The sequence below is a fragment of the Aotus nancymaae genome, unplaced genomic scaffold, assembly GCF_030222135.1.
Source record: "Aotus nancymaae isolate 86718 unplaced genomic scaffold, 86718_ANA_hifiasm-v0.15.2.pri h1tg000041l, whole genome shotgun sequence".
Taxonomy (NCBI): Eukaryota; Metazoa; Chordata; class Mammalia; order Primates; family Aotidae; genus Aotus; species Aotus nancymaae.
In genome coordinates this window covers 44,145,833-44,171,334 of record NW_026988455.1, presented here as the reverse complement: position 1 = coordinate 44,171,334, position 25,502 = coordinate 44,145,833, and the positions used below count along the sequence as shown (strand labels likewise).

The following is a 25,502-nucleotide window of genomic DNA, read 5'->3' as shown; positions in this document are numbered from 1 at the left end:
CCTGACTAAGTTTTGTATTTTAAGTAGAGATGAGGTTTCATCATATTGACCAGGCTGTTCTTGAACCCCTAACCTTGTGATCCACCCACCTCGGCCTCCCAAAGTGCTGGGATTACAGGCATGAGCCACTGCACCTGGTCATGCCTTTTTATTTTAAAGTGTCTTAGAGGCACTGTGTGTGGTGGTGTGCACCTATAATCCCAGCTACTTTTGGGAAGCTGAGGCAGGAGAATTGCTTGAACCCAGGAGGTGGAGGTTGCAGTGAGCCGAGATCATGCCACTGCACTCCAGCCTGGGAGACAGAGGGAGACTATGTCTCAAAAAAAAAAAAAAAAAAAAAAAAGCATCTTAGAGGCTAAGACATTCTTGGCTGTAAAGTTGTCACCTTCTAAAACCAAAAAATTTCCTTAAGACATGTTGCTATTGAATCTTTAGGTTTGCGGCAGCCACTTCAAACTTCTTATGAAGATTCGACCTGCTCCTGAAAACATCCCTCTAGGTGTCAGCTGCGTGGAGGGAAAGACACACCTTAGGGAGCAGTAACTCCTGAGACTTCTTATAACTTCTCTCAGTTTCTTCCTCTTTGCTCTTCTTATTTTGTCTGAGAGAGGCTGGGTTCAACCTGTTTGTCAGGGACAACCAAATATGTGCCCGCCCGCAGTTGATTGTATGCCAAGAAGGACGGTGACATGACAGCAGTAATTCAAAATGGGGCTTTAAGTGAATAAGTAAGAATAAGCCTCTGGGATTAGTCCCAACTGAAAAGTTCAGCGCTTCGGGGGAGGGTAGCTGCTACTGTTGGGGATTAACAAATGGCTTGCTGCAGGGAATAGCATTCACTGATCCTGCTACATTTTAGTTATTGTGGCCTCTCTGCACCAGTGCCCATCTCTTCCCAGACACACAGATGGTGCTGGCAAACATCTTAGAAATGTGGTTTTGCTCAATTATCCTACTCAGAAACTACCTGCTTGTATTTGAACCTTCCAATTCATAGTTTTTAGACCACAGAAAATGTATAGCTCTACAATTACTATGTAGCCTTAGGGAAGAAGACAAAGAATTTCCTTCCATAGAATCAAACTATAAGAAAACAGAGGAAGCCTTCTGGTAAGGGTAGTAGATAAAAGGGTAGGATCATTTTGTGATCATAGCACTGAATATGTATATAAAGAATTCTGTTATAGGGCCTTTGCTGTTTGCAAGGCCTTTTATGGACACCATATTATTTTATCTTTACAGTAAAAAGGCTGCATTCCCCACTTCATAAGTGACAAAGTGAAGCCTAAAGAGGTTGACACACTTGCCCAGAGTCCCACTGCTGGAAGTATGATAATCTGACTCCAAGTATGAGTCTTTCCTTGCTATGGCCTTGCTGTGCACTAATGCACTGAGCTCTTAGGTTTCCCAAACGCTTACCCAGCTGAATGGTGCAAGTATATAAATCCAACTAGATTTGCAGCCTTTGCATGTTTTAAAGTTAACTTTATACATTATCCATAAAGCCATCAGTTTTTTTTCCCTCCTTGGCAAATGGATTAATCCTTCAAGAGAAGGATGGCAGACAGGCAGAGAGAAGCATTTCGCCAAAAAAAGGGCTATCAATTGTACTCCTGGATTATGGCCTAGCAGGGGTTTAATGGCAAGAGAAGACACCAAAAAATGGACACTGCCTAAAATGTTTGAAATCAGTGAGGAACAACAAGAGATATAACTCCTGTTTTCTATTCAATTCAAAAGACTTAAGGGAGAAGAGTCTGGAAGTTAGACGGCTATTTTAATTTAATATCTTCTTTGATAGTCCCCCATGAAAAAAACTGAACAAGTAACTACAATCCACAATTACTTATTTACTTGAATTGTGCTGAGGGCCTAACCTGTAAGATTCTTCCATCAAGTCTTTGAGGCCCTTTTCTATCCACTCACTGTCTCCATATGAAGAATATATCTCCATGCAATGGTGTGATGGCTTTTACTTTATCAAAGTGGAGAGGGCTCGGTAGCCCCTTTGTACACTTCTACCTTGATTTTCTAATCTTTGCTGTTGCTCTGAAGTTTTAAGGATTAGATTAAGCAATTTGAAGGTAGATCCCATGGAGAGTATCTGTACTTAATGGGCCCTTAATAATTAGTTGTAAAATGAACGGTTGGTAAGTTTCTGAGATCATCTATTATTTTCTTTCATCAGAATAACAAAATAAGTTCTTGGTGGCCAGAATTGTGTTCTTAAATACGATTCTTATTCCTCACATATGTTCTAACAGCCCACACTGAGTTCCTATGATGCTACTTTAATTCTGTTCCATTTCATGAATTATGCTAGGAGGATACCACTGAGAAGGCAACAGAGCCGACTTTGCTGGAACAAAATACACAAAGCTTGCAGTTGAGAAAATAAAAGGCAATAAAATGGGCTTCATTTCCTCTTTATTGCTTTCTTAGAAGTAACTAACTTTAAGGGTACTGTAGGAACAGGGCCAAGAAAAGCTGATTGTTCTAATCTTGGTGATCTGTAACTGGCTTCAGACGAGTCTCCAGGGTTTATGTGAGGTTGCTAGAGTCTGTTGGTGTTTAGGGCCCCAATGAAATGCAACTTTAGGGGTGTTTGTGTTTCTCTTTTCTCTCTACTGTCAAGTTAGCGCTCTTCCACTGATACTGTTGTGTGTCAGATTTGGAAGCTCAGCATTCCAGTTTAGATTTCTGGTTAGTGTTGGAACAAAATATCTTCCTTCCAATTGAAGTACATACATTCTTATCCTATTCTGTCCTTCTCCATTTACATTCCATGCTGTTTTTGTCCATATCAAGAACATTTTGAGGTCTAACTTTATATAGTAACGTGTATACATTTTAAGTAGTTTGATAATGTTTTCCATATGTGCGCACTGTGTAAACTAGCACACAGATCAGAATATAGACGTTTACTTGCAGCCCCGCCCAGTCAGTCCTAAGGGTAACCACTATAGTAGTCCCCCTTCATCCAAGGGGAAATGTTCCAAGACCCCCAGTGGATGCCTGAGACTGCAGAAACCAAATCCTATATTTGCATCACTACATAGCACTAGAGCTAATTCGTCCTTCCATGTTTTATGTCTTGTGCCCCTTTTGTACTTTTATCAATGTAGATTCTACTGGACATCTTCCAGAAGAGGCCAGTTGCCTCGCAACTGAAGTCTCACTTGGATAGTATTCTTTTTCCTTGGTCAACTTCTTTAACGCTGCTGGAATTGTGGCAGCAGCTTCTTCATTGGCAGATGTAACCTCTCTACTAATTTTTATATTTGTCAGTCCAAACCTATTCCCAAATCAGTGTAACCGTGACGTACTTGCAGTAAGTGGCTTGCTGTCATGTCACTCATTTCAGGGGATCCCTTGCTGAAATCTTCATGTTGCTCACTGCTTTTTGCTGCAATACATTGCCACCAATTGGAATGCTTTCTATTCATGTCTTCCACCCACAAATTTGATGCCCTTTCCATCTTCACTAAGCACTTATCAAACACTATCACCATTATGTTTGCAGTTTGAGGTGCGACAGCAAAACTAGCACAAATTTCTTTTTCCTTCTTCACAACTCGATAGATAGAGGACTTGTTCTTACCACAGATCTTAGCAATTTCAGCATATTATTTTTTTTCACCCTTTCACTTAGAGGAAGCACTTTACAGCTTCTATTTGGCATATTACAATTGCCAGCGTCACTACTTTTGTGCTTTGGGGCCACTATTAAGTAAAGTAAGAGTTACTCAAATATAAGAACTGCTACAGCAGTCAGTCTGGTAACTGAGATGGCTACTAAGTGACTAATGGGCAGAGAGCACAGACAGCATGGATGCATTGGTTCTAGAGATGATTCACATCCCAGGTCAGATGGAGCGCATTGGCACCGGATTTCATCATGCCACTCACTCACAGCAGCATGTAATTTAAAACTCATTAACTGTTTATTTCTGGAATTTTCCATTTAATATTTTTGGACCAACATTGGCCACAGGTTAACTGAAACTGTGGGTAAGAGGGACTACTGTATTTTGACTTCTACCTCCATAAGTTGGTTTTGGCTGTTTTGGGACTTCATTACACTGAAGTCATAGTGTATGTAATTCTTTTGTACTTAATTTCTTTAATTCTACATTATACTGTAATTCATCCATGTTGTTGAGTAGAGTTACATTGTATAATTCAACTGTTTATGGTTGTTTGAATCTGGAGCTATTACAAATAATAATAATGCAAGAAACATTCTTGTGCATGTCCTTTAGTAGACATATGAGCTCATTTCTCTTGGTTATATAGTCAGGTGCAGGACTCCTTAGTCGTAGGATATAAATATATTTTCTTTTAATAGGTACTGCCAAACATTTTTCCTAAGTGGCTATAACAGTTAAACCCTAAGTTCCTATCCTTTTAGAGCATAGTTTTTTTCTGCCATATTTTTACTGGAGGTTGGTGATGCTAATTAATGTGGAATTTTGAGGCATTTGCCAGCCCATCCCAGATTATACACAACACAGCCAGCCCATCCCAGATTATACACAACACACATGTTCGTATTTTACATTCATTCGATAAGGATTCAGAGGTGGAAATTTGCCTTGTCATATGCTTGGAGATTTAATAGTGAAAAATTGCCCTTAGAAATTAAAAGAAAAGTATCTGATAATAGTATTTTTCTAAGTGCCTATTCTCTGCTAGGCACTTTAGTCCCACTTCTTCCTCATTGCAATCTTATAAATTAGATATTAGATTGGGATTCTGTCCCAATTCTAGATAGCATGATGCTCATTTTTAAGCTATTAGTTTATTTATTTATTTTAGTTTTATAAGATGGGGTCTCTCTCTCTCTTGCCCAGGCTGGCCATGAACTCCTGGGCTCAAGTGATGCTTCCACCTCAGCTTTCCAGAGTGCTGGGAATACAGGCATGAGCTACCATGCCCGTCCCTAAACTATTTATTTTTAACCTAAAAACAAGTAATAGTTTTAGAAAATCTAATATTAATCACAATAAAGTTTATTGAATAGATGTCTGGTTTTGTGGCTTAGGAGCAAGGATGAATCTTGACTAAGTGTGGTATTCAATTCATAGGGTGAAACCAGAAGGGGGAAATGACCCAGGGAGGTTCCTTGGATCCTGCAGCCTGAATTGCATTTTATGACTGCTATTTTCTCTCGTTTGTCCTTGAAATCCTTCTAAAGGAGGCAGTAACTCAATATATTAAACACTGCCCAGAATCCTCAGTGCTGAACATTTCTACCAAATGTTTATCAGCATATGGTTGAAAAAGAAAATCTAAGGCTTTGGTTTCTTAGTTTACATAGTGGGTAGTTCCAGTAATAGCCTGCATGGGCTGGAGGACACTCTAAAGAATAATAATATTCCTGATATTTTAAAAATGTGTTTAAGTATGGAGCTCTTAGAATCAGTCTAGAAATGCCTGTCAGACTGGATTTTCAAGTAATAGAGTTCTCTCCCCTTTTAGAGAAAGCTACATTAATCCATCCTTTCATTCATTCTTTAAAATCATGCATTCACACAACGATTCAGCAAGTACTTATTAAGTACGATGTGCCAGCCCCTGTTTTAGATATTAGGCATAGAACAGAGAACAGAGAACAAAGCAAAGGTCTTGCCTTGTGGAGCTTATCTTCTCAGGGGAGAAAGAAGCAAGAAAATGTATACATACGTCATGTTGTACTTGGAGGAAGGTAAAAACAGAGTAAGGGGCATAGGAATGTAGGCTTGGTGTTGAGAACTTCTATTGCTTTTTATAAGAAAAAATTATGAAAAGGCTCTCAGTCTGTATTAATATTTGTGCTGGGACCTGAAGGGACTGAGTCGTGGATAGCCACATGACTCAGTTGATATAACCAAATAAAATAGATGTTTTATTTGTGGGCTTATCACCATCCTTGTATTTTATTCGTAAAGATAATTATTACATTTATCCAGACATGGATGAACAATATCTGGCACATTTGAGCCACATTGATAATAATTTAGAAATATTCAAGTTAACAGTAATATGCTGTGGGTATTATAAAGTGAGTTCTATAATGTTATTTTCTACTTACCTAATATTAATTTTTTTGTAGACGTCTCCTCCTCTCTCCCGTTTTATTGAATAGTTTGTACCATTCTTTCAGCCACTCACAGTTGAACTTCAGTCATTTGTGTCTCCTCGTCATCCTCTGCACATCCTTGCTGTTAGGTTCTGTTGTTGCCTTTTCTCCCAAATCCATCTCCTTCTTCTGCCTTTCCCCACTTTGGTTTTAGATCCTTCTTTCATCTCAGAATTAGCCATCCTTCTCTAATTCATGTGAAATTCTTTCTCTTTAATCAGTGTGAAATTCAGAAAAAAGAACGTAGGTTTTCGAAATGAGTCCTTGATTCAAATTAATTCAGATCTTTGTTCTTCTGTGTACTGGCTATAGTGCCTTTTGCAACTTTTGAACATCAAGCATTCCTTTATAAAATGAGCATAACAATATTTAATTTATAAGACTTCAGTGAGGATTAAGTGGGACTATGGAGTGTTTGAAGTGCCTAGCAGGGAGTAAGCACTTAGAAAATGTTGATTCTTTCCAACATCTGTTCTGCTTCAGATCTCTTAATTTTTACAACTCTAAATGTGCTCTTTTCCTCTCTCAGTAAATAATACTACCATCTCACCAGTTTAAATAAAACAAACTATGAGTCTCCGAATTTCTTTCACAATCTAAATTACTCCATCTGCAAATCCTATTGGTTCCAACTCAACACAATCTTCAGTCTCTCTACTTCTCTCCATTGCCACTGCTATAACCCTAGTCCAAGAATCTTATCTGTATTGTTGCCATAGGTTCTGAATCCATCCTTCTGCCTCCACTCTGGTCCTCTTTCAGCCTGTTTTCCACAGAGCCTAAGTGATACTTAAAACATAAACCAGATAATATCAGTCCCTGCTTAAAACCCTCCAGTGGCTTTTCATACTCAGAATGAGATCCAGCTCTTACCCTCTCCTAACACTCCCACTCATGCTTCAGAGGCACTGCCCTTTCTTCTTTTTCTGCTAATGCATCAAACTCATGGCTGCCTCGGGACTTAGCACTTGGTATTCTCTCTGCTTGGAATACTCATTCCCCAGATTTCCACGTGACTTGCTGCTTCTTGTCATTTAGATCTCAGCTCTAATTGTCCCCTGCCTTCTATCAGTAGTGCTCCATCACACCATCTTATTTTTCCTAAGACTTACACTATGTGAAAATAGCCTGCGTTTATTTCTCTATTTCCCCCTCAGTTAAGAATGAAATGTTCTCGTTCTAGGGCCCATTTCCTAGCAGAGTGTTTGGCACATAGTAACTATGCTGAAAAAAACCTTGAATGTCTGAATAAATGAATGAACAAATATGAACCCACTTTTAATGAGATATCAAAGTTTTATATTAATTACCTGAGCCAAGAATGGTGTTTTTATTTTTTAAATGTGAGGACCTACCGGTTTTCCTTTAATCCTTCATACATCACACATATGCTTGTGCTGGAAATATGACTGCAAATCAATAGTAATTCAATCCCCGGTTTGGGCTTTTTCCTCTAACCTAAGTAGTTCTCAGATTTACTCTTCTCCCCATCTCCACTTCCACACTGTCACCTCAGTGCAAATTACCATCCTCTGTGGCCTTTTTTTCTGTAAGGTTCTAATCTCCCAGTATCTGTTCTCCAGACTGCAGGCCATTGAGCGTTTCAGTTGCTATTACATCTATGCTTGAAAACCCTTTTAAGTTTTCATTGTTCTCAAGGTAAAGACCACAATGTGGTCTGGTCCACCACCCCACAGCACGCCAGCCCTCACTCTCCACTGACCACACTGTCTCCTCCCCTCCTGGTTCCCGCCTGCCACCTGGCTGGGAAGCTCTGCTTCCCGCTTCCTGCAAAGTTCTACACCGCACCCATTTCGCCCACTTCTTCGGATTTCAGGAGACTGTTCCTTTTTCAGGGAAGCCCTCCCTGATTAGGCCAAGCCCCACTCCCCATCGTTCGGCCCCACATCACCATGGGCCTCTCTTTCAGGGCTTGTATTTGTTTTAGAAGTATGTACTCCAGAAATTTTTTTTTTTTTGAGACGGAGTTTCACTCTTGTTACCCAGGCTGGAGTGCAATGGCGCGATCTCGGCTCACTGGGCAACCTCCGCCTCCTGGGTTCAGGCAATTCTCCTGCCTCAGCCTCCTGAGTAGCTGGGATTACAGGCACGCGCCACCATGCCCAGCTAATTTTTTTGTATTAGTAGAGACGGGGTTTCGCCATGTTGACCGGGATGGTCTCGATCCGTTGACCTCGTGATCCACCCGCCTCGGCCTCCCAAAGTGCTGGGATTAGAGGCTTGAGCCACCGCGCCCGGCCAGAATACAATCTTACTGACGTGCGTCAACGCGAGCTTGCGCTCAACAGCTCTTTGCCGAAGGAATATACGAACTAGCGGCCCGACCACTCCTCGCCCCTCCCCTACAACTGCCGCACAGATATTACGCATTAAGTAGGCGCCGCGAGAACGGACAGCGCGGGCGCCTGCGCGAAGGGGTACGCATGCGCAGAGGGGAGAGCCCGCTGACAGATTCTCGGTGGCGGCGGCGGCGGCGGCGGCCCTGGACTGCGGGGAATGGGAATCCTAGGCCCCTGACTGAGCACCTCCCCCGCCTCCCTGCCCCCGACATGGCTCAGGAGAAGATGGAGCTAGACCTGGAGCTGCCTCCGGGTACGGGCGGGAGCCCGGCGGAGGGCGGCGGCGGCGGCGGCGGCGGCGGCGGGGGCCTCAGGAGGTCTAACAGCGCCCCCCTCATCCACGGCCTCAGTGACACTTCGCCGGTGTTCCAGGCCGAGGCGCCGAGCGCCAGGCGGAACAGCACAACGTTCCCGAGCCGCCACGGCCTGCTGCTACCGGCCTCCCCTGTCCGCATGCACAGCAGCCGCTTGCACCAGATCAAGCAAGAAGAGGGCATGGACTTGATCAACCGAGAGACGGTCCACGAGCGGGAGGTGCAGACCGCAATGCAGATAAGCCACTCCTGGGAGGAAAGTTTCAGCCTGAGTGACAACGACGTGGAGAAATCCGCCTCCCCCAAGCGCATCGATTTCATTCCTGTGTCACCAGCACCGTCACCCACTCGGGGAATTGGGAAGCAGTGTTTTTCGCCATCCTTGCAAAGTTTTGTAAGTAGCAACGGATTGCCTCCAAGCCCTATTCCCAGCCCAACGACCCGATTTACCACCCGGAGAAGCCAGAGCCCTATCAATTGCATTAGACCAAGTGTTCTTGGACCATTGAAAAGAAAATGTGAAATGGAAACTGAGTATCAGCCAAAGAGATTTTTCCAGGGCATCACCAACATGCTTTCTTCTGACGTTGCACAGCTGTCAGATCCTGGTGTGTGTGTATCTTCGGATACCCTTGATGGAAACAGCAGCAGTGCCGGATCTTCTTGTAACTCACCAGCGAAAGTCAGCACTACCACCGACTCTCCTGTGTCACCTGCCCAAGCGGCTTCTCCATTTATTCCACTAGATGAACTTTCGTCTAAGTGATTCATTCATCATGAGACTCTTTTTGCAGTGGAGAGAGAGAATAATCAAGTTGGAGCAAGCACTGAACTTTGTCGATTAATTTGAGGCTATTTCCTATTTGACCCCTTTTCTTTTTTGAAATTTCCTGAAATGATGTTATTCTAGAGAACTTCTATGTCAGGTTCCTGCCGATACCCTTGAATTCAGTGTAGTAATATTTTCAGACGTTTCCCCAATAAGTGTGTTGAAGCATACATCTTTACGCTGCTAATATGTCTAAATACATATGTTATCCCTTGATTTTTTTAAATAATTGAGAGCTCTATTTATTTATGGGATTATTAAGTTCTGATGAAAATATAAATGTTGACTTAATCAGCATAGTAAACGGATGTTTAAAATTTCATACTTCATGCCCACACTAATTTTTAATGCTATTTTCAGTGGTTGCTGTTTTCCATTTGATGAAGAACAATAACTTGACTATACAGCTTTTAAATACTTTAGTTATAACATATCAATCTAGTGGTTGTCTGTTTTACCCAGGAGTTCTTGGATATTTAGTTTTCTGGGTACAGAAGTGGATGTGAGGGTAAATGATTAAAGAACAAATTATAAAAGTTTGCAACAAATCCTTTCAAATTAAGTATATAAAAGTAAACATTTAAGAAAAACATTTTTAATGAAATTTTAATAGTAATTCTAGTCAGTCATACAAATACACTATAGAGAAAGTAAAAATTTTCCTTTCCTTTTTTTTTAACCAGAGAGTGCACTTGCTTGGGTGTAATCCTAAAGTGAAATGGACAGTGCCTTGCAGCCTTTGCCCACTGTACATAGGCTGAGGCTAGGCTCTTTGTACTACTGAAACTTAAAAGTTTTTGAAATGTAGAAAATGTGTGGAAAGGCTCGTTGAACTTCGGCGCACCCAGGTAAACAATACTCTCTCAATTGTTGATATACTTTAAAATATTCAATTGTGCCTCGGTTCCAAAAATGATTGCCAACCAGGAGCCAGAGCAATTTTTGGCTGCTTTTCTGCTCTACCCATCTGTCACCTTACTGGTTTTCACTCGTTCAGGAAGAAAGCAGCTGTTTCCTTGCCAACAGGTCCTTCCTCTCCATCTCCCACCAAACTAGGGCATCATTGATTAGACAAAGGTACAGTGTAACTTGGATTTCTGACAGCAACAACAGGACTGTGAATTGTTTAACCTGTGGTTAAAGCTGCAGCTTGGTTGTCTGCCTTGGGGTTGTCGGTTAATTAAGGAATGATGATTTGCAAGGGAAAATCAGTGGAGAGTCACATAGGTAAATCTTATTAACTTAGGTTTTGCTAAAGGTAGAATAGTCGAATGTTCTTTTCTTTGCCTTTACAGTTAAAACAAAATATTTAATAAGAATAGCAAATTTTTTTATATTATGCTTCCTTATACCTCATATATCTTCCTTAACTAGATAGTTTTACAGAAAAAATGGCATACAAAGAGTAAAGGGGAAAAATAGAACAACAACAAAAAAAACCTCTGACTTTTTAAAGTTACTGCTTACAGAGACTAACAATTTTGTGGAATTTTTACAACTATGAGAATAAATGGAACTGGTCAACTCTTGACAGTTGCCTCAAGATGGAGTGAAATTACATCGAGGGTAAGACTGTCCACAGGTTTAAAATTCTCTCTGGGTAATAGTGTTCATGTGCTCGCATTCTCGACCTTGTTCTTTAAATTTAAACTTAAATATTCTGACTTCTTGTTGAGTACCTTGCCTTGCTTCCAGAGGTGTTTGAACTTCATTGTCTTCAACACAGAAATGGTTAATTTTCTCACTTCACCTGTTCTTGCATTATCACAATTGATGTCGTTACTAACATCCTAAGCTAGAAACCATGGAAGCCTTTTGACTTTTCCTTTTCTCTGTTGGATTAGCTTAATCGCCAGGTCCTGTCAACTTCTGAAATGAATCTCAAATTTCTTACCTTCTCTTATCTATCTATTGCCCCTGATTTCGCTTCAGTTTCAGCCTGTCTTCTGTCTCCTTTTGGTTCAGTCTTCATACTACCTCTTGTGTAATCTTTCTAAAAATTAAACTTGATGTTTTTTCACTCTCTTGCTTGAAAACCTCTTTAAGGAATGGTTTCTTTAGCCTCAGATAGAAGGTCCTTTATGATCTGGCTGTATTCTGAAATAGCTCCAATCCTCTCCTCATCTCTGTCCCATATACATCTTCTTTCCTTCTTATGCTGCAAACGCTAGACCACTTGATATTCTTCAAGTATGTCATGTACTTTAATGTGTCTGTGCTCTGGGATAGATTGTTCCTTCTCCCTAAAATGCCATTCCTATCCTTTTCAGGCAGGCAAATTGCACGTGATTTTAAGTATGAAGGCAATGTATACCTACTGATTATAAAATATTTAAACAGTGTACATATCTACGTGTTTTTTTTTAAGTCTGCTTTTAACTATGTAAAATTCATCTTCCCTCTCCACAGGTAACTTCTGTTAACAATTTAGTATCTATTGTACAAGGTGTGTTACTGGCATTTCTGTGTATATATGTATATAAATGCAGGCAACCGACATGTCATTGACACCTCTTTTCTTTCCGCCATATCTAATCATTCCTCAAGTCTTACTGATTTTATCAGCTAGAATCTATCTCCTTACTTCTACCTCTGTTGCCACCCTGATCCAGGCTACCAGCGTTTCACTCTTAAGCTTCTGAAACAACTTCCTGACTCCCACTTGTGCCCATCACACTGGGCTGTCCATCCACTCTCCACACAGCAAGTAGAGCCATCCTTTTAAAATTGCGGAGCTGATCCATCTCCCAGCTGAAAGCTTTTCCTTTTTTTCCTGTTGTTCTCATGAGTATGCCAAAATGTATGTATTCTAGGCTAGGAGGCCCTGAGGAATTTGGTCCTTCCCTCTTCTTCCCCTTGTTTTCTGTGCTTTACCCTCCCTGTCTTGCTTTGCTTTTCCTTAAATATATCATGTTCTCACCTATTTTAGATCCTTTTCCTTGAAGGTATGGAAACATTTATTTCTGTAAGCTTATTCTATATAGTTGGTAAGTTTTTAACTCAGATGAAGTTCTAAGGATATATGAACAATTTACATGATCATAGTATTGTTCATAACTTCATTTTGTAGAATGTAAGGGCTTACTTAGCTCATGTGAGAATTATCCTTCAAAAAGCATTTTTAAGGTATTAGTATTGCTAATCTATAAACTTTGTGCAAGAAGTCCGAAAGCCAATAGCAACATTTATTTGAAGTACAGTTTGTCACATATAATAAACCTCTGTTATATTTTCCTTTATTATGCTTTATAAAAACAGTGTAAATTGGAGAAATAATTAAGGATCATTAAATCCAAGGCTGCTGGATGTTAGGACCCTTAAGCGTACTTAAAAGATTGATTGTAATCAAGAATAACTTGTATCAGGTTGCCTTCCAGTGATTCTTATTAGTTCAACAAGTTACATACCTATAGCAAAAGACCACTTTACTTGGCAATAAAATTGGGGAAAGAATCAAGACTTAAATGAGAAAAACAGGTCTGAGAACATGTTTTCTTCTGGGTATGTTTATAGATTAGTAGAACAATTTTGAAGATCTAAGAGAGGTGCAAATCAAGGGAATGGTTGCCAGACAATGAACCAAGATCTTGATGATTATTTCTTGAGTGGCACCAGAGAACAGAAGAAAGAGTTGGCCTTGGAAAGGAGATCTGGAAACTTACTTTTCTTCTGAAACAGGAAGGAGAGTGAAAAGACTAGGCAAAGGTATCAGCAAATGTTGAATTGATTTGTTGTTGCAGGGGGTTTAGGGGTATGAGGTAGGTATATGAAAAGTAGAATTTGTTTCTGATTGTGCCTATTTTCCAATTATTGAGGAATCTAGGATACATGAGGATAGGGCCAGGAGGTCATTTGGAAGCTTGAGTGCAGTAAGGGCTTAATGTTGCCTCTGAGAATCTGTAGAGGAGCAAGTTAAGGACAAGCAGAAGGCTTAGGCTATGTTGGATGCCAGGTTGCAGTTGGGTGGCAGGCACAAAGGAAGTCGGTTGGATTGACTCGGTTTGGGAATTGGTTAAGTGGGTACTAGATAAACCTCTGTGTGAAGCAGTTAAGGGTTCTGCTGCAAGTGTAGTTTGAATGATTGACTGAGGCATTGAGGATAAGAGAAGGGAGCAGAGGCTTATGGACTAGGGCACTTTTTTCAAGGCTCTGCCTTATTAGCCATGACAAAGTATAGACAGTCTGGTCTCAGTGTGGGTCTCTCACTCTAGCAGTTTTGCTCATGTTTTTCATGGCTGTTAGAGAATCAGGGCTGAAGGCAAGCCTTGAGTTCCACTTATCTGATAAAAAAAATTGTGTCAGATTGCTCACTATAACCAAGACAGAGTTCTTTGTGGCTTCCGTAACTTGCCATCCAAGTAAAAATTTTCTTGAAAGTTATAATGTCCTTTCTTTTTTTTTTTTTGAGACGGAGTTTCGCTCTTGATACCCAGGCTGGAGCGCAATGGCGCGATCTCGGCTCACCGCAATCTCCGCCTCCTGGGTTCAGGCAATTCTCCTGCCTCAGCCTCCTGAGTAGCTGGGATTACAGGCACGCGCCACCGTGCCCAGCTAATTTTTTGTATTAGTAGAGACGGGGTTTCACCATGTTGACCAGGATGGTCTCGATCTCTTGACCTCGTGATCCACCCGCCTCGGCCTCCCAAAGTGCTGGGATTACAGGCTTGAGCCACCGCGCCCGGCCATAATGTCCTTTCTATAAAAAATAATAAAATACTTGCTATATGTCAGGGACTGTTCTAAGTGCTAAGCAAATGTATCAGTGCATTTGATCTATCACTATTATCTGAGCTAAGTGCTACCACTATCCTCAGTTTATAAATGAGAAAATGGAGACACGGAGAAGTTGAGTAGCTTGCCCAGGATTCCAGAGCTGGGAGGTAGGCAGCGCATCATGGTGGTTAAGAATACAGACAGTGGAGCAGGATGGCTGTGGTGACGATTGAATGGGTCCGTACATGTAATGTGCTTACAACGACGCTGGGCAGTTATCGTCCTTGACTGATGTAACTCCTGCTTTCACTTGAAGGATAGTATACTATCTTTCAAGGCAGGCTATACTTTTATAAAGTGATTACTTCTGATGTTAGCCTTTCTTATAGTCAGCAAACATTTCCTTCTAACTTCCACCATTAATTCAAGTCTACCTCTGGCAAATGCAAAACAAGCCTTATTCTTTTTATAGGTGATAGCCCCCTTCTAGAAATCAGAAATACTGATCCCTCTCTATGACTACTTCTTCCTTCCAGATTTTAGAAATCTTGAGCCGTGTCTTCAGTATGCTGTCTGTGAAATAAAGCTATCATTGCTTGGCAGCCAAGATTTTCACCAGATCGTGACTCCCTTATGACCGTTTGCCTTCCTGGGTAGGAAGTGATAAATGCCCTGATAACACGAGCTTTTGCCAGTAATAATAATAATAATGCTATGTTAATATTTCTTGAACATTCAACATGGGTCCAGACACTCTCTTTAGTGCTTTACATTTATGGGTTTTTAAAATCCTCATGACAACCCTGTGAGGCAGGAGCTATGGATTCCCGTTGAAGAGATGGGAAAACCAAGGACATTTTCTCAAGTCCTTATTTCTATTTTTTTTTTCTTTTGAATGTAGGCCCTTTTAGTTTTTTTTTTCCTTATAGACATATTTTTTTTTTTATTACTTGAGGTAAAGCCTATTTCCCAGCTTTATTTTGCTAGTGCTGCTGCTACTTCTGTTTTGAATCAAATGCTAGGTAATCATTCCTGAAAACAGTATTCTCATATTAGAGGAAGAGATTGGGAAGATTTTTTTTTAGTAATAGATAAAAAATTAAAGTGTGTAGAAGGAAATCATGGTTTTACAGCTTTACATATTTTTTCCCTGTAGCATTAATTGTATTCAAAGATTTAGGGGAATTCTTTTGTCTTAGAAGGAAAGGGGATTGGTAGCTATCTATTGTTATAAATACATGTTAGAGTAGAGTACGAAGCCAAAGAACGGGAAGAAATGACACTTTACCAAGCAGCTTCAAGGAGCAACCGTATCCTCCATGGTAAGCGTTCTCTTGGGGCGATTGGCGGAAGAGTTTCTGACAGGAAGATAGGGATCCAGTCCAGCATGGGCACATGCAGATGTGAGATCACTACAGCCATGTCTACCCTCAGGGGAGATGAGTCGGCCCTCTCTACTCCAATACGATGACACACAAATTCGGGCTGCACCGGGGGTTATGGAACTGGCTTCTCTGAAACTCCTACTTCTTAAAAAATTTTAAAAATTAAAGGCTGGGTATGGTGGCCTAAGTCTGTAATCCCCTCACTTTGGGAGGCTGAGGCGGGTGGATCACCACCTATTTTTTTTAAAAATCCCCTGGTAGGATCAGGTAATAGGGAAAAGGCTGCTGAATTCTGTAAAGGGAAGTGAGTAGAATTGTGTTGGTACAGGGAAGGAAGCATTTTAGGTAGCCACCTTCTCACTGCCGGTAAGAGACCAAGTGCTTTAGGCCAGCAGCAGGCAGTGTCTGAAAACTAGTGTGGTATCATCACAGTCTTCGAGGGAAAATATGATTCTACTGGAGTTTTCATGTCAGCAGCAGACTCAAATTTAAGAAGTCCTTAGTCCTTTTCTAGAAGTACAAGTGTTTCTTATATATAAGGGGTCAGATCAGAAAGACAGCAATTCAACTCTCTTCTTCCCATCCCTCCTTAATACAGAATGTATTCACTTTTCTTGCCAATCTTTCATTTAAAGATGTCTCATAATTCTTCTTTAATTCTGTTTCCTCCTCCTTCTCCTGCATAGATCAGATCCTTAACAGGATCTGATTTCCTTGATTAACATTCATTTTTCTTCCAATTTTTCTTTCTTTCTAATCTTTTTTCGGGGGCAGGGGAGAGCCTTGCTCTGTCACCCAGGCTGGAGTTCAGGGGTGCCTTTTCGGCTCACTGCAACCTCTGCCTCCCAGGTTCAAGCAATTCTCCTGCCTCAGCCTCCTGAGTAGCTGGGACTATAGGCATAGGCCACCATGCCTGGCTAATTTTTGTACTTTTAGTAGAGACGGGGTTTCTCCATTTTGACCAGGCTGGTCCCAAACTCCTGAGGTCAGGTGATCTACCTGCCTCAGCCTCCCAAGGTGCAGGGATTACAGGCTTGAGCCACCATGCCCAGCCTCTTTCTAGTCTTTCTACCTTAAAAAAATCAAATCTTTGATCAGCTTTAGATAATTAAAGCCAAGCAAGCAACAAATGTTGATCTTTTTCTGTAGAAACCATGTTAAAAATGGTTACACAAGCATCAAGCATCTCTACCCCCATCACACACCTCGTCCTTGAGAACTGGTGATGCTGTGTTTCAGTTTTGTCCAGTTCTCCCTAGTGACCCTTTCCTCCCTTCATTAGTTCCACAGCACTGCAGGCAAAGGAGAAAAAGGGATGGGTGGGCCCAGGTGGGACTGTCCTGGGAGACAGGCTGATACTTTTATATAAGTAAGAAATGAAAAATATTCATGATCTTCCCTCTGCAAACTCTCCCTTCAGCTTTAAACTTGGAACTTTCTAGCTTAGTCATGTATTTTATTCCTTTAAAGGGTTTGTACTTTTCTCCATATATATCCAGACGACCCTAAGTCCAAAAATAGCCAGCTGCTGGATCTTAACTGCAAGTTAATTTTATCATATTAGAGGAAGATATCAGGAAGGTTTTTGTTTGTTTGTTTTGTTTGTTTGTTTTTTGTTTTATAGTAATAGGTAAAAAATTAAAGTGTATAGAAGGAAATAATGGTTTCACAGAACCGTGGTTCTGGTTTGGAATCTTCAATGTGAAGACTCATCATCTTCCTCAAACTTGGTAGCTTGTAGGGATTTGTTTTTCCTACATCCCAAAACAGCATCTCTGTGACTGGACCAAATGTGTGCATCACCTGTGGTGGAGTCAGGCTCATGTTCAGGACCTCTTTGAGCATCTGGCTGGTGACTGTCACTCCCTCTATAGTCTTCCCCATTGCGTACTTGGGTCCCACCATTATCTTAAAGCATACAAGTGAACTACTGTCTCAGAAACTGATAGTGTGTTTGACATATGCTGGGACTGCAACCAGCTTCTGTGTACTGATAAGAGAGCAGGTGGAAATTTCCATCAGGAGGAATGAAGGAAAGGATATGCTCAGATTCCCAGCGCTTGAAACAAACACAAGGATAGAAGCTGAATCATCTAACCACCTGCATTCATCAAGGAAGTGTAAGATCTGGCATTCCAATCAGCTTGATACAGCATCAATCACCCCCCTGAATTTCAGCAGCAATTGTAGAACCTGATGTATCAATAATGGCATCAGTCTCTTCAGTCACATCAAAATGGGCCTCATTGTTGGTGTATTTCACCCCAGTACATTGCTAAGGCACCACTGACAATTATCCAGTGGGTAATTGGTCACCCACTTGGTGCTTCCTGTGATGGTGTTGAAAACTGTTTGAAGGATAGTGGCAGGCTTTATCCATTCTTTGAGGATATTTGACTTGGTAGCCAACAAGTTAGTTTGGAAACCCAATGCCAAGCGTCTCTTTTAATGCGTCGTAAACCACAACCACATTGACCTTGATCATTAATTCTGAACAGACTCCAAAATAATCCTGAAATGTGTCCATTACTCAGTGAAGAAACTCAGTGACAAATAGAGGAGAGACCTCTGTCTGGATTACAGTCACAAAAAAGACCTTGTGGTGGTAAACACTTAAGAGACAGTGGTAGCTGGGCACGGTGGCTCACGCCTGTAATCCCAGCACTTTGGGAGGCCGAGGCGGGCAGATCACAAGGTCGAGACCATCCTGGCCAACATGGTGAAACCCCATCGCTACTAAAAATGCAGACATTAACTAGGCGTGGTGGCCTGTAATCCTAGCTATTCGGGAGGCTAAGGCAGGAGGATCGCTTGAATCTGGAAGGCGGAGGTTACAGTGAGCCGAGATTGTGGCACCGCACTCCAGCCTGATGACAGAGCAAGACTCCATCTCAAAATAACAAAACAAAACAAAAACAAAAAAAATGAGAGACAGTGGTGAGTGGTAGGGATAACTGGAGGCACATTTTCTGTCTCAGTAGCTTGCTCTTGCATCTCAAAAAAGTAATCAAAAACAGAACAGTAGACCACACTTTTCAGGTGTTTCTCCAGGAAAATATCTCCAGAGGAGTTGATCAAGAGAAGTCTATAAATCATGATAGTCAAGTGAGAGAGGAAAGCCGTTTAGAGTCTGAAAGCCTCAGGACTCTGCACATTTTCAACCCCATCTTTCAAGACCAGACTCAGTCTTCCTCTACTGCATGAGCCTGAAGTATCCCTCCCTTGAATACTTGCCTCACTCCTTGGGGCGCCCGATGCTCACTCTGCCTTATGAACAAGTCCTGCCTCGCACTGCTTTACATATTTTTAACTGATTTTATATTTGAAGTTTGAAATTACCAATCCCACAAATTTTAGATTTTTTTATTGTTTTCTTTATGCATATATATACACAGTGTTATATTTAATTTATACAGTATCCTTGGTTTTTCTTAGATTGTCATTCCTAGGGAAGCAAAGGCAAGAACCAGTGTGACTCTTCCCTCCCCTCTTTTCCCCTAAAAAACTCTGAAAGTTAGAAGTGTGGCATTTTTTAAAGGAAAAGTGTAATAGCAAGATTCAAAAAAGGATCATACTTACCTCTTCTTTCTCTATGGGAAGCTCTCCCCAGAGGTAAAGATTTAAATTTGGAGGAATTGAGCAATCCTTGAGAAACTTTACTTTTTAAAAACTTTACTTCATAGAAAATCAATTCAAGTAAAAGGATCCAAAAAAGGAACACTTCCCGTTGAAAACATTCTAGAATTGGTGATTAGGCTTCCAGTTTCACCCTATCATGTCACCACATTAGACACTTTGGAACAAACCGTCAAAAGCACAGTTGGTTCCAAAAGGTTAGTCTTATTTTTACAAGTTCAGTAAATATTTAGAAATTACTTCAACAGTGACTTTTAGTTCTATATGTAGCTGGTTTGTGAAAATAATTTTATAACAGAATAAGGTTAGGCAGATAATGTCAAACACTTGGGTCTTGTGTATGTACACCCAAATGCACATGAACGTGTGCACACGTGCGCGCGCGCGCACACACACACACTCACTCACCCTTGTGGACCTTTTTCTGTATTCTTGGAGCCATATTTAGCTTTCCTTCCATTTTAGATTCCCTTTGTTTTCTTAAACAGAAACTTGGGCTTTGTAAACAATGCTGAACTATGCATATACCTGTGTAGGTGCTACTGAGCTATATAGAAAGTGTGCTGTGCTTTGATTTGGGATCAGTGGTCCAGATTTCAAGTGCTGCCCTGAGAGAGAAGTAAGTATTTGGTAGAAGTACCCAGGACCTCTTTGTCTGATTTGCTTCTCCTTTTTGAATTTCTAGAATAAATACTCAAGGAGATGTAAAAAACACCCATTTATAAAGTTTAAGGCAACATGACTGAAACTAGAGAACAGAGAACCTATTGCTTTTGTTTACCTGCAGAAGTTCGGTTCTGTGTCAGTGCCAGGTATCATTCTGGTTTTTCTCCGATTGCCTACAGTGGTCCCCAAACCAAACTAACCTCTGAAGGCTTGGCTCACAAGGCACGTCGTGAAAGAATACAGTTGAGAAAGACCTTTTGTGCCCCAGAGGAGTAAAACGGTTGTCTGAGGTAAATCGCTCCTGGGATTCGGCAGTCCCTTTCCCTTGCTTTAAGGACAAAGAAAGATTTTAATGTTGAGATGCCAAGAGGATTATCAAAACTTGGGAGTGACAAGTAGCTGTTGAGTATTGGTATCTTCTGGGAAGGAAAATATGAGATGTTTGGGAGGGAGTGGAAGTGAGGGGATGATGGATGGATCGGGTATTGTTTTTGGCACGTAAATGTTCTCTTGGACTATCATTGTGAGCTCCCTGTTGAATAAAGAATGGCATTGAGGGTGGATTTCTTCATTGTTTGTTTCACTTCGTTAGGTTTTGGATTTGAATCAGGATGTGTTGTTTAAGAATTTCTTTGAGTCTGTTTCCCTCTATGCTCTCTTCTTTTGATTCCTCGGGGGGATAAAAGGTAAATAATATAATTGTAATTGTCAGGTTACTTTGAATCAAAAATTAAGATCCCTGGGACTGTTTACCAATTTATACTGCATTTCTAACTCTGAATTTAAATTTCATACCTTTTTAATATAGTCTTTCTCAAGGCCCCATTTACCATACTGCTTGCTTTCAGATATTTGTAAAATGCAAACCTGAGAATGCAGCTGTCATGACGACCCCTTAAATTCAAGTTTAAATCAAACTATGTACTATGAGTAAAATCCCTCTCCGCCTCAACACATCCCCTCGATTCCAGGACTCGAGCCAACTGAGCTGCCTGGAGTTCAGTGCTGTCTGTGTGTGCTTACTGGCTGTGCTTTCAGACAAGCCGTGTCCTCTGCTTAAAGCGGCATCTTCTCCCTCCTTCCTCCACAGCCCCCGCCAACTCTCTTTCCTTAATTAACTCCTTAAAAATTTAGTTCAAGGGGCACATCCTTCCTGGTGGCCCCTGCCTCTACAACCTCAGTCAGTTAGGAGCTTTCTCCTGTGATCCTGTTGCTCCCAGGGCTTCCCTCTGTAAAGGCAGTTAATAGTCTGAACTGTATTTGTATGGTTTTTCTGTTTGCCCCATGCAAAAACAGGGACTAAGCCTTTTATTTATGTCCCTAACACCTGTGCAGAGCACATTATAGTTACCCACATTTATGTTGAGTAGATGAGTTAATAGACGGATAAATGGATGAACAAATGGTACACAGTGTCTGTTTTGTTTTGTTGATTTCATGATATTTGTGGTGAGATTTTATTTCTTCCATTTACAATCACAATGCCATTGAGAATTCATTCAACAAACATTTATTCAGCATTTACTGTGGTGCACATGTTTTTAAGAGGAAGGAATGTAGTAAGATTCTTAGTGGAACAAGTTCAGTCACATGGCCGAGCCCTTTATAGTTTGCCAAGAGACTAGACATTGATTCATTAAGCAATTTTGATTAAAGCACTGATTATGTACCTCACACTGGCAAGTCTCTTAGGATACTTCCGGATACAAAACAAAGACTCCTGCCCTGCAGAATCCACATTTTGCATACATTCTAACAAGGTATAAGGACGGGCAATACTAAACATAAAAAAATAAGCAAATTACTACGTGTATATACACATGTAAAGTGTGTGCGTGTGTTTACACACATATAATGTAAGGAGCAGCAAGGAGCTCAGGATGGCTGAAGCAGAGTCACTGAAGGGAAAAATAGTTGGAGTTAGAGAGAGGGGCAGTGGTGAGGATTATTGCAAACACAGGTGGCATAGTATCGCATGAAAGGCATTGGCTGTATGAGTGAGATGAGACCCCGTTGCAGAGTTTTGAGCACAGGAGTGATGTGATTTGTCTCAGATTTTAAAAGGAACACTCCTGCTGTGTTGAGAATAGACTCTGAGGGCATGGTACAAGCAGGAGGACCAATTACTAGGCTATCCAGCAATCCAGGTAAGAGATGATGATAGCTGGGATGAGGGTGGTAGCAGTAGAGGTGGAAGGAGTGGCTAAATTCTAGATATATTTTGAAGATAGAACCAGCAGATTTTGCTAGTAGATTTAAGGTGGGCACGAGAGAGAGAAGTTAAGGATAACTGAAAGGTTTGGGGCCTGAACTACAGGAAGGATTGGAGTTGCCATCAACTGAAATATGGAATCTGTGGGTGAAGTAGAATTTTTTTTGGCGGGGTCGGGGGTGGGATTGGGGCTGTAGAGGTGAGTGGCATTAGCTGCTAAGTTTTGCATGTGTTAAGTATGCAGTCCTTTTTTTTTTTTTTTTTAAAGATGGGGTTTCACCATGATGGCCAGGCTGGTCTTGAACTTCTGACCTCAGGTAATCTTGAGCCTAGCACCTTGGCCTCCCAAAGTGCTAGGATTACAGGTGTGATGTTCAAATGGGGCATCAAGTAAGCAGTTAGACACCTGAGTCAAGTTCAGGAACGAGGGCTGGACTGAAATACACAATTGCGAGTCATCTGCCTATGGATGGTGACGTCGGGAGAGTAGATGAGATCACTAAAGGGAAAGTGTCAGTTAAGAAGAGACTAAGAATTCAACCTTGAAGCATTCTGTAACATTGAAAGAAAAAAAAAAAACGAGCTGGAGCGATCAGAGAGGTAGGAAAACCAAGAGAGCGTGGCACTTTGGAAACCACGTGAAGAAAACGTGAGAGAAGATGGAGCGATGGTGTGTCAGGTCCAGCTGATCTGACAAATGAGATGAAGTGTGATCACCGAGCACTGCGTGTAGTGGCATGGAGGTTACAGGTCACCTGCACGAGAGTCATTGTGGTGGAGTGGTGCGCTCAGAGCCTGACTCAAATGGAGTTAAGACAGAGTACAGTGAACACAATTGGAGACAGCCAGATGGCTAAAGAAGGATGTGGGTTCTTCTAGATTCTTGAGGTTAAAAAGGAACTGAAGCGAAAGGTCGTCTCCCTTCGCTTTTATTGGTAAGTTGGTATTAAGGATTTCACAAAAAATACTCCTTTACATCTATATGATTATAGCTTGGGGGAACAATCAAAAGAATGAAAGACAGTTCCTTTTCTTTCTTTCTTTTTTTGGCATTATTGTGAGAGGGAACAATTTTAGAAGTAGATGTTTTTACTCTAAACACGAGTAAACTGTTCAAGCTAAGGGCTTACTGATGTGCTTCCTTCGTGGGTTCATCTGGTTCATCTTATTCCCTTGTCACTATTTCTCTTGATGGCTTTTTTCCACTTATAAATTGAAATTTAGTTCCACACCCATGACACAATTATTTCTGTAACTTTGGCCCAGTTTCCTAACCCAGAGACATTTTTCTCTTCAGTGAGTTCTGTAAATTAAAGAAAAAAAAAATAGTTCATTGTCCTCTTAGGTTTTATTTAGGAGCAGATTCTTTTCCCTATTCCTTGGCAAAATTATTGCTGAATAGTGTGAGAGGAGAGGACTGGTAATGATAGGAAAGAAACAATATTTTCCTCACTTTGAATCACTAAGATCTCATTCTAATCATGGAATATTGTCAGGTTCTTTGTTGTGGGTGGGGAAGTCTGGATCATTTACAGAAGAGGACTGAGGGACATCCAAGCCATATTTGTAACTAGCAGTGACAAATACCTTCTCTTGGAACTACTTATCGCTCCCGATAATGCATTTCTGTCTTTCAAGACATCAGTCAAGTACCGTGCACTCCATGGAATGTCCTCTGATTCTTCCGGCTCTAGGTAATATTGGCTTTCCTCTGAATCGGTCTACTACCCTCTGCCTGTACCCGTAACTGTGTGTGTGTGTGTGTGTGTGTGTGTGTGTGTGTGTGTGTGTGAATGGTTAAAAGAGCTGAGTCTCTACAGGCTGGTAGAACTGCATTCCACACCTAACCTTCTCACTTACAAGCTTTCTGATTTTAGGCAAATTGCTTAATCTTTGTGTGCCTTAGTCTTTTCATCTGTTAAATGGGAGTGGTTCTTCCTGCAAAAGGTAGTAAGGATTACAAAGGAATTTTCTATAAAATTGTAAAGTTGTTTATTCAGAAAACTGGTAACTTGAATAAATGGAAACCCAAAGAATATATATGATATACGGAATAATCCCCTATCTTTAGGGCAGATTTCCTGAAGGAAAGGAACAATAGTTGATCTATCTTTCCTAATACCAATTCACTGAGAAAGAACTCAGTGAATGTTTATTAACGGTGATAGATAGTGCTTTGCAAAATGTGTGGTTTGTTTGCTCACAGAAATCTGTGGCATGTATGTCTTATGTATTTGCATATTAGCATGTGTTGTAGGCTTTAGGAAATCTTCCAGACTAAAACTCTTGCTAGGGAAATGATGTTGCAATTTTGATGGAATATGAAGTCAGTGAGTTTTCCTAACGTTCATGAAAATTGCTGGGTTTCTCCTATTTCATTCATTTTTTCATAGAAAATTCAGAAATCTGCTTTAATTTTAACATGGTCTATCAACCTTTTCTTTAATTACGAGAAGAATTTAAATGACATTTACTTTTGAGCAAACTTTCATTAAGACATGTATTTTAGTCAAGTGAAAAAAATTTTAGAAAAACAAAATATACTGAAACAAGCAAATTACACCCTCTTTTTTTTTCTTTGTTTTTATTGTACTTTAGGTCCTGGAGTACATGTGCAGATGATGCAGGATTGTTGCATAGGTACACACATGGCAATGTGGTTTGTTGCCTTCATCCCACCATCACCTGTATCTGGCATTTCTCCCCATACCCCTCCCCAACCTCCCCACTCCCCACTGTCCCTCCCTTAGCACCCCGAGCAGACCCCAGTGTGTGATGATCCCCTCCCTGTGCTCATGTGTTCTCATTGTTCGACACCTGCCTGTGAGTGAGAACATGTGGTATTTGACTTTCTGTTCTTGTGTTAGTTTACTGAGAATGATGGCTTCCAGATTCATCCACATCCCTACAAAGAACATGAACTCATCCTTTTTTACGGCTGTGTAGTATTCCATGGTGTATATGTGTCACATTTTCTTTGTCTTTATGGCTGTGTAGTATTCCATGGTGTATATGTGCCACATTTTCTTTGTCGAGTCTATCATTGAAGGGCATTTGGGTTGGTTTCAGGTCTTTGCTATTGTAAACAGTACTGCAATGAATATATGTGTGCATATGTCTTTATGATAGGATGATTTATAATCCTTTGGGTATAAACCAAACAATGGGATTGCTGGGTCAAATGGAATTTCTTTTCCTAGATCCTTGAGGAATCACCACAGTTCCACAAGGGTTGAACTAATTTACACTCCCACCAACAGTGTAAA

The 25,502-nt window shown here is 40.9% G+C and overlaps 2 protein-coding genes, 1 long non-coding RNA gene and 1 pseudogene across 8 annotated transcripts in view; 2 read left to right on the top strand and 2 right to left on the bottom strand.

The window, feature by feature from the left end:
• Positions 1 to 8,274, bottom strand: part of LOC105718095 (uncharacterized) — a 39,651-nt gene extending 31,377 nt beyond the window's left edge. Inside the window, exon 1 of the long non-coding RNA XR_001107676.2 lies at positions 6,074 to 8,274. This is a non-coding gene — a long non-coding RNA (uncharacterized LOC105718095). The remainder of the gene's footprint in view (positions 1 to 6,073) is intronic.
• The window catches only part of PIP5K1B (phosphatidylinositol-4-phosphate 5-kinase type 1 beta), a 351,464-nt gene that overhangs the window by 69,558 nt on the left and 256,404 nt on the right, over positions 1 to 25,502 (top strand). Inside the window, exon 1 of one of the 6 annotated variants that reach the window (XM_064361685.1) lies at positions 24,858 to 24,876. The exons of 4 other annotated variants lie outside the window; for them this stretch is intronic. The gene's annotated coding sequence lies outside the window, so the exon portion shown is untranslated. Of the gene's footprint in view, positions 1 to 24,857; positions 24,877 to 25,502 lie in introns of those variants that run through there. One more of the 6 variants, XM_064361688.1, reaches the window with a different exon arrangement.
• On the top strand, positions 8,677 to 14,017 carry PABIR1 (PP2A Aalpha (PPP2R1A) and B55A (PPP2R2A) interacting phosphatase regulator 1). The gene has a single exon (XM_012453637.3). The coding sequence runs from the start codon at positions 8,692 to 8,694 to the stop codon at positions 9,559 to 9,561; it is 870 nt and encodes a 289-aa protein (XP_012309060.3). The 5' UTR covers positions 8,677 to 8,691; the 3' UTR covers positions 9,562 to 14,017.
• Positions 17,361 to 20,177, bottom strand: LOC105718089 (AP-3 complex subunit mu-2-like; annotated as a pseudogene).

What these genes read in the sequence shown, in the direction of transcription:
- PABIR1 (XM_012453637.3), top strand. Translation starts at nt 8,692, where the DNA reads ATGGCTCAGGAGAAGATGGAGCTAGACCTGGAGCTGCCTCCGGGTACG.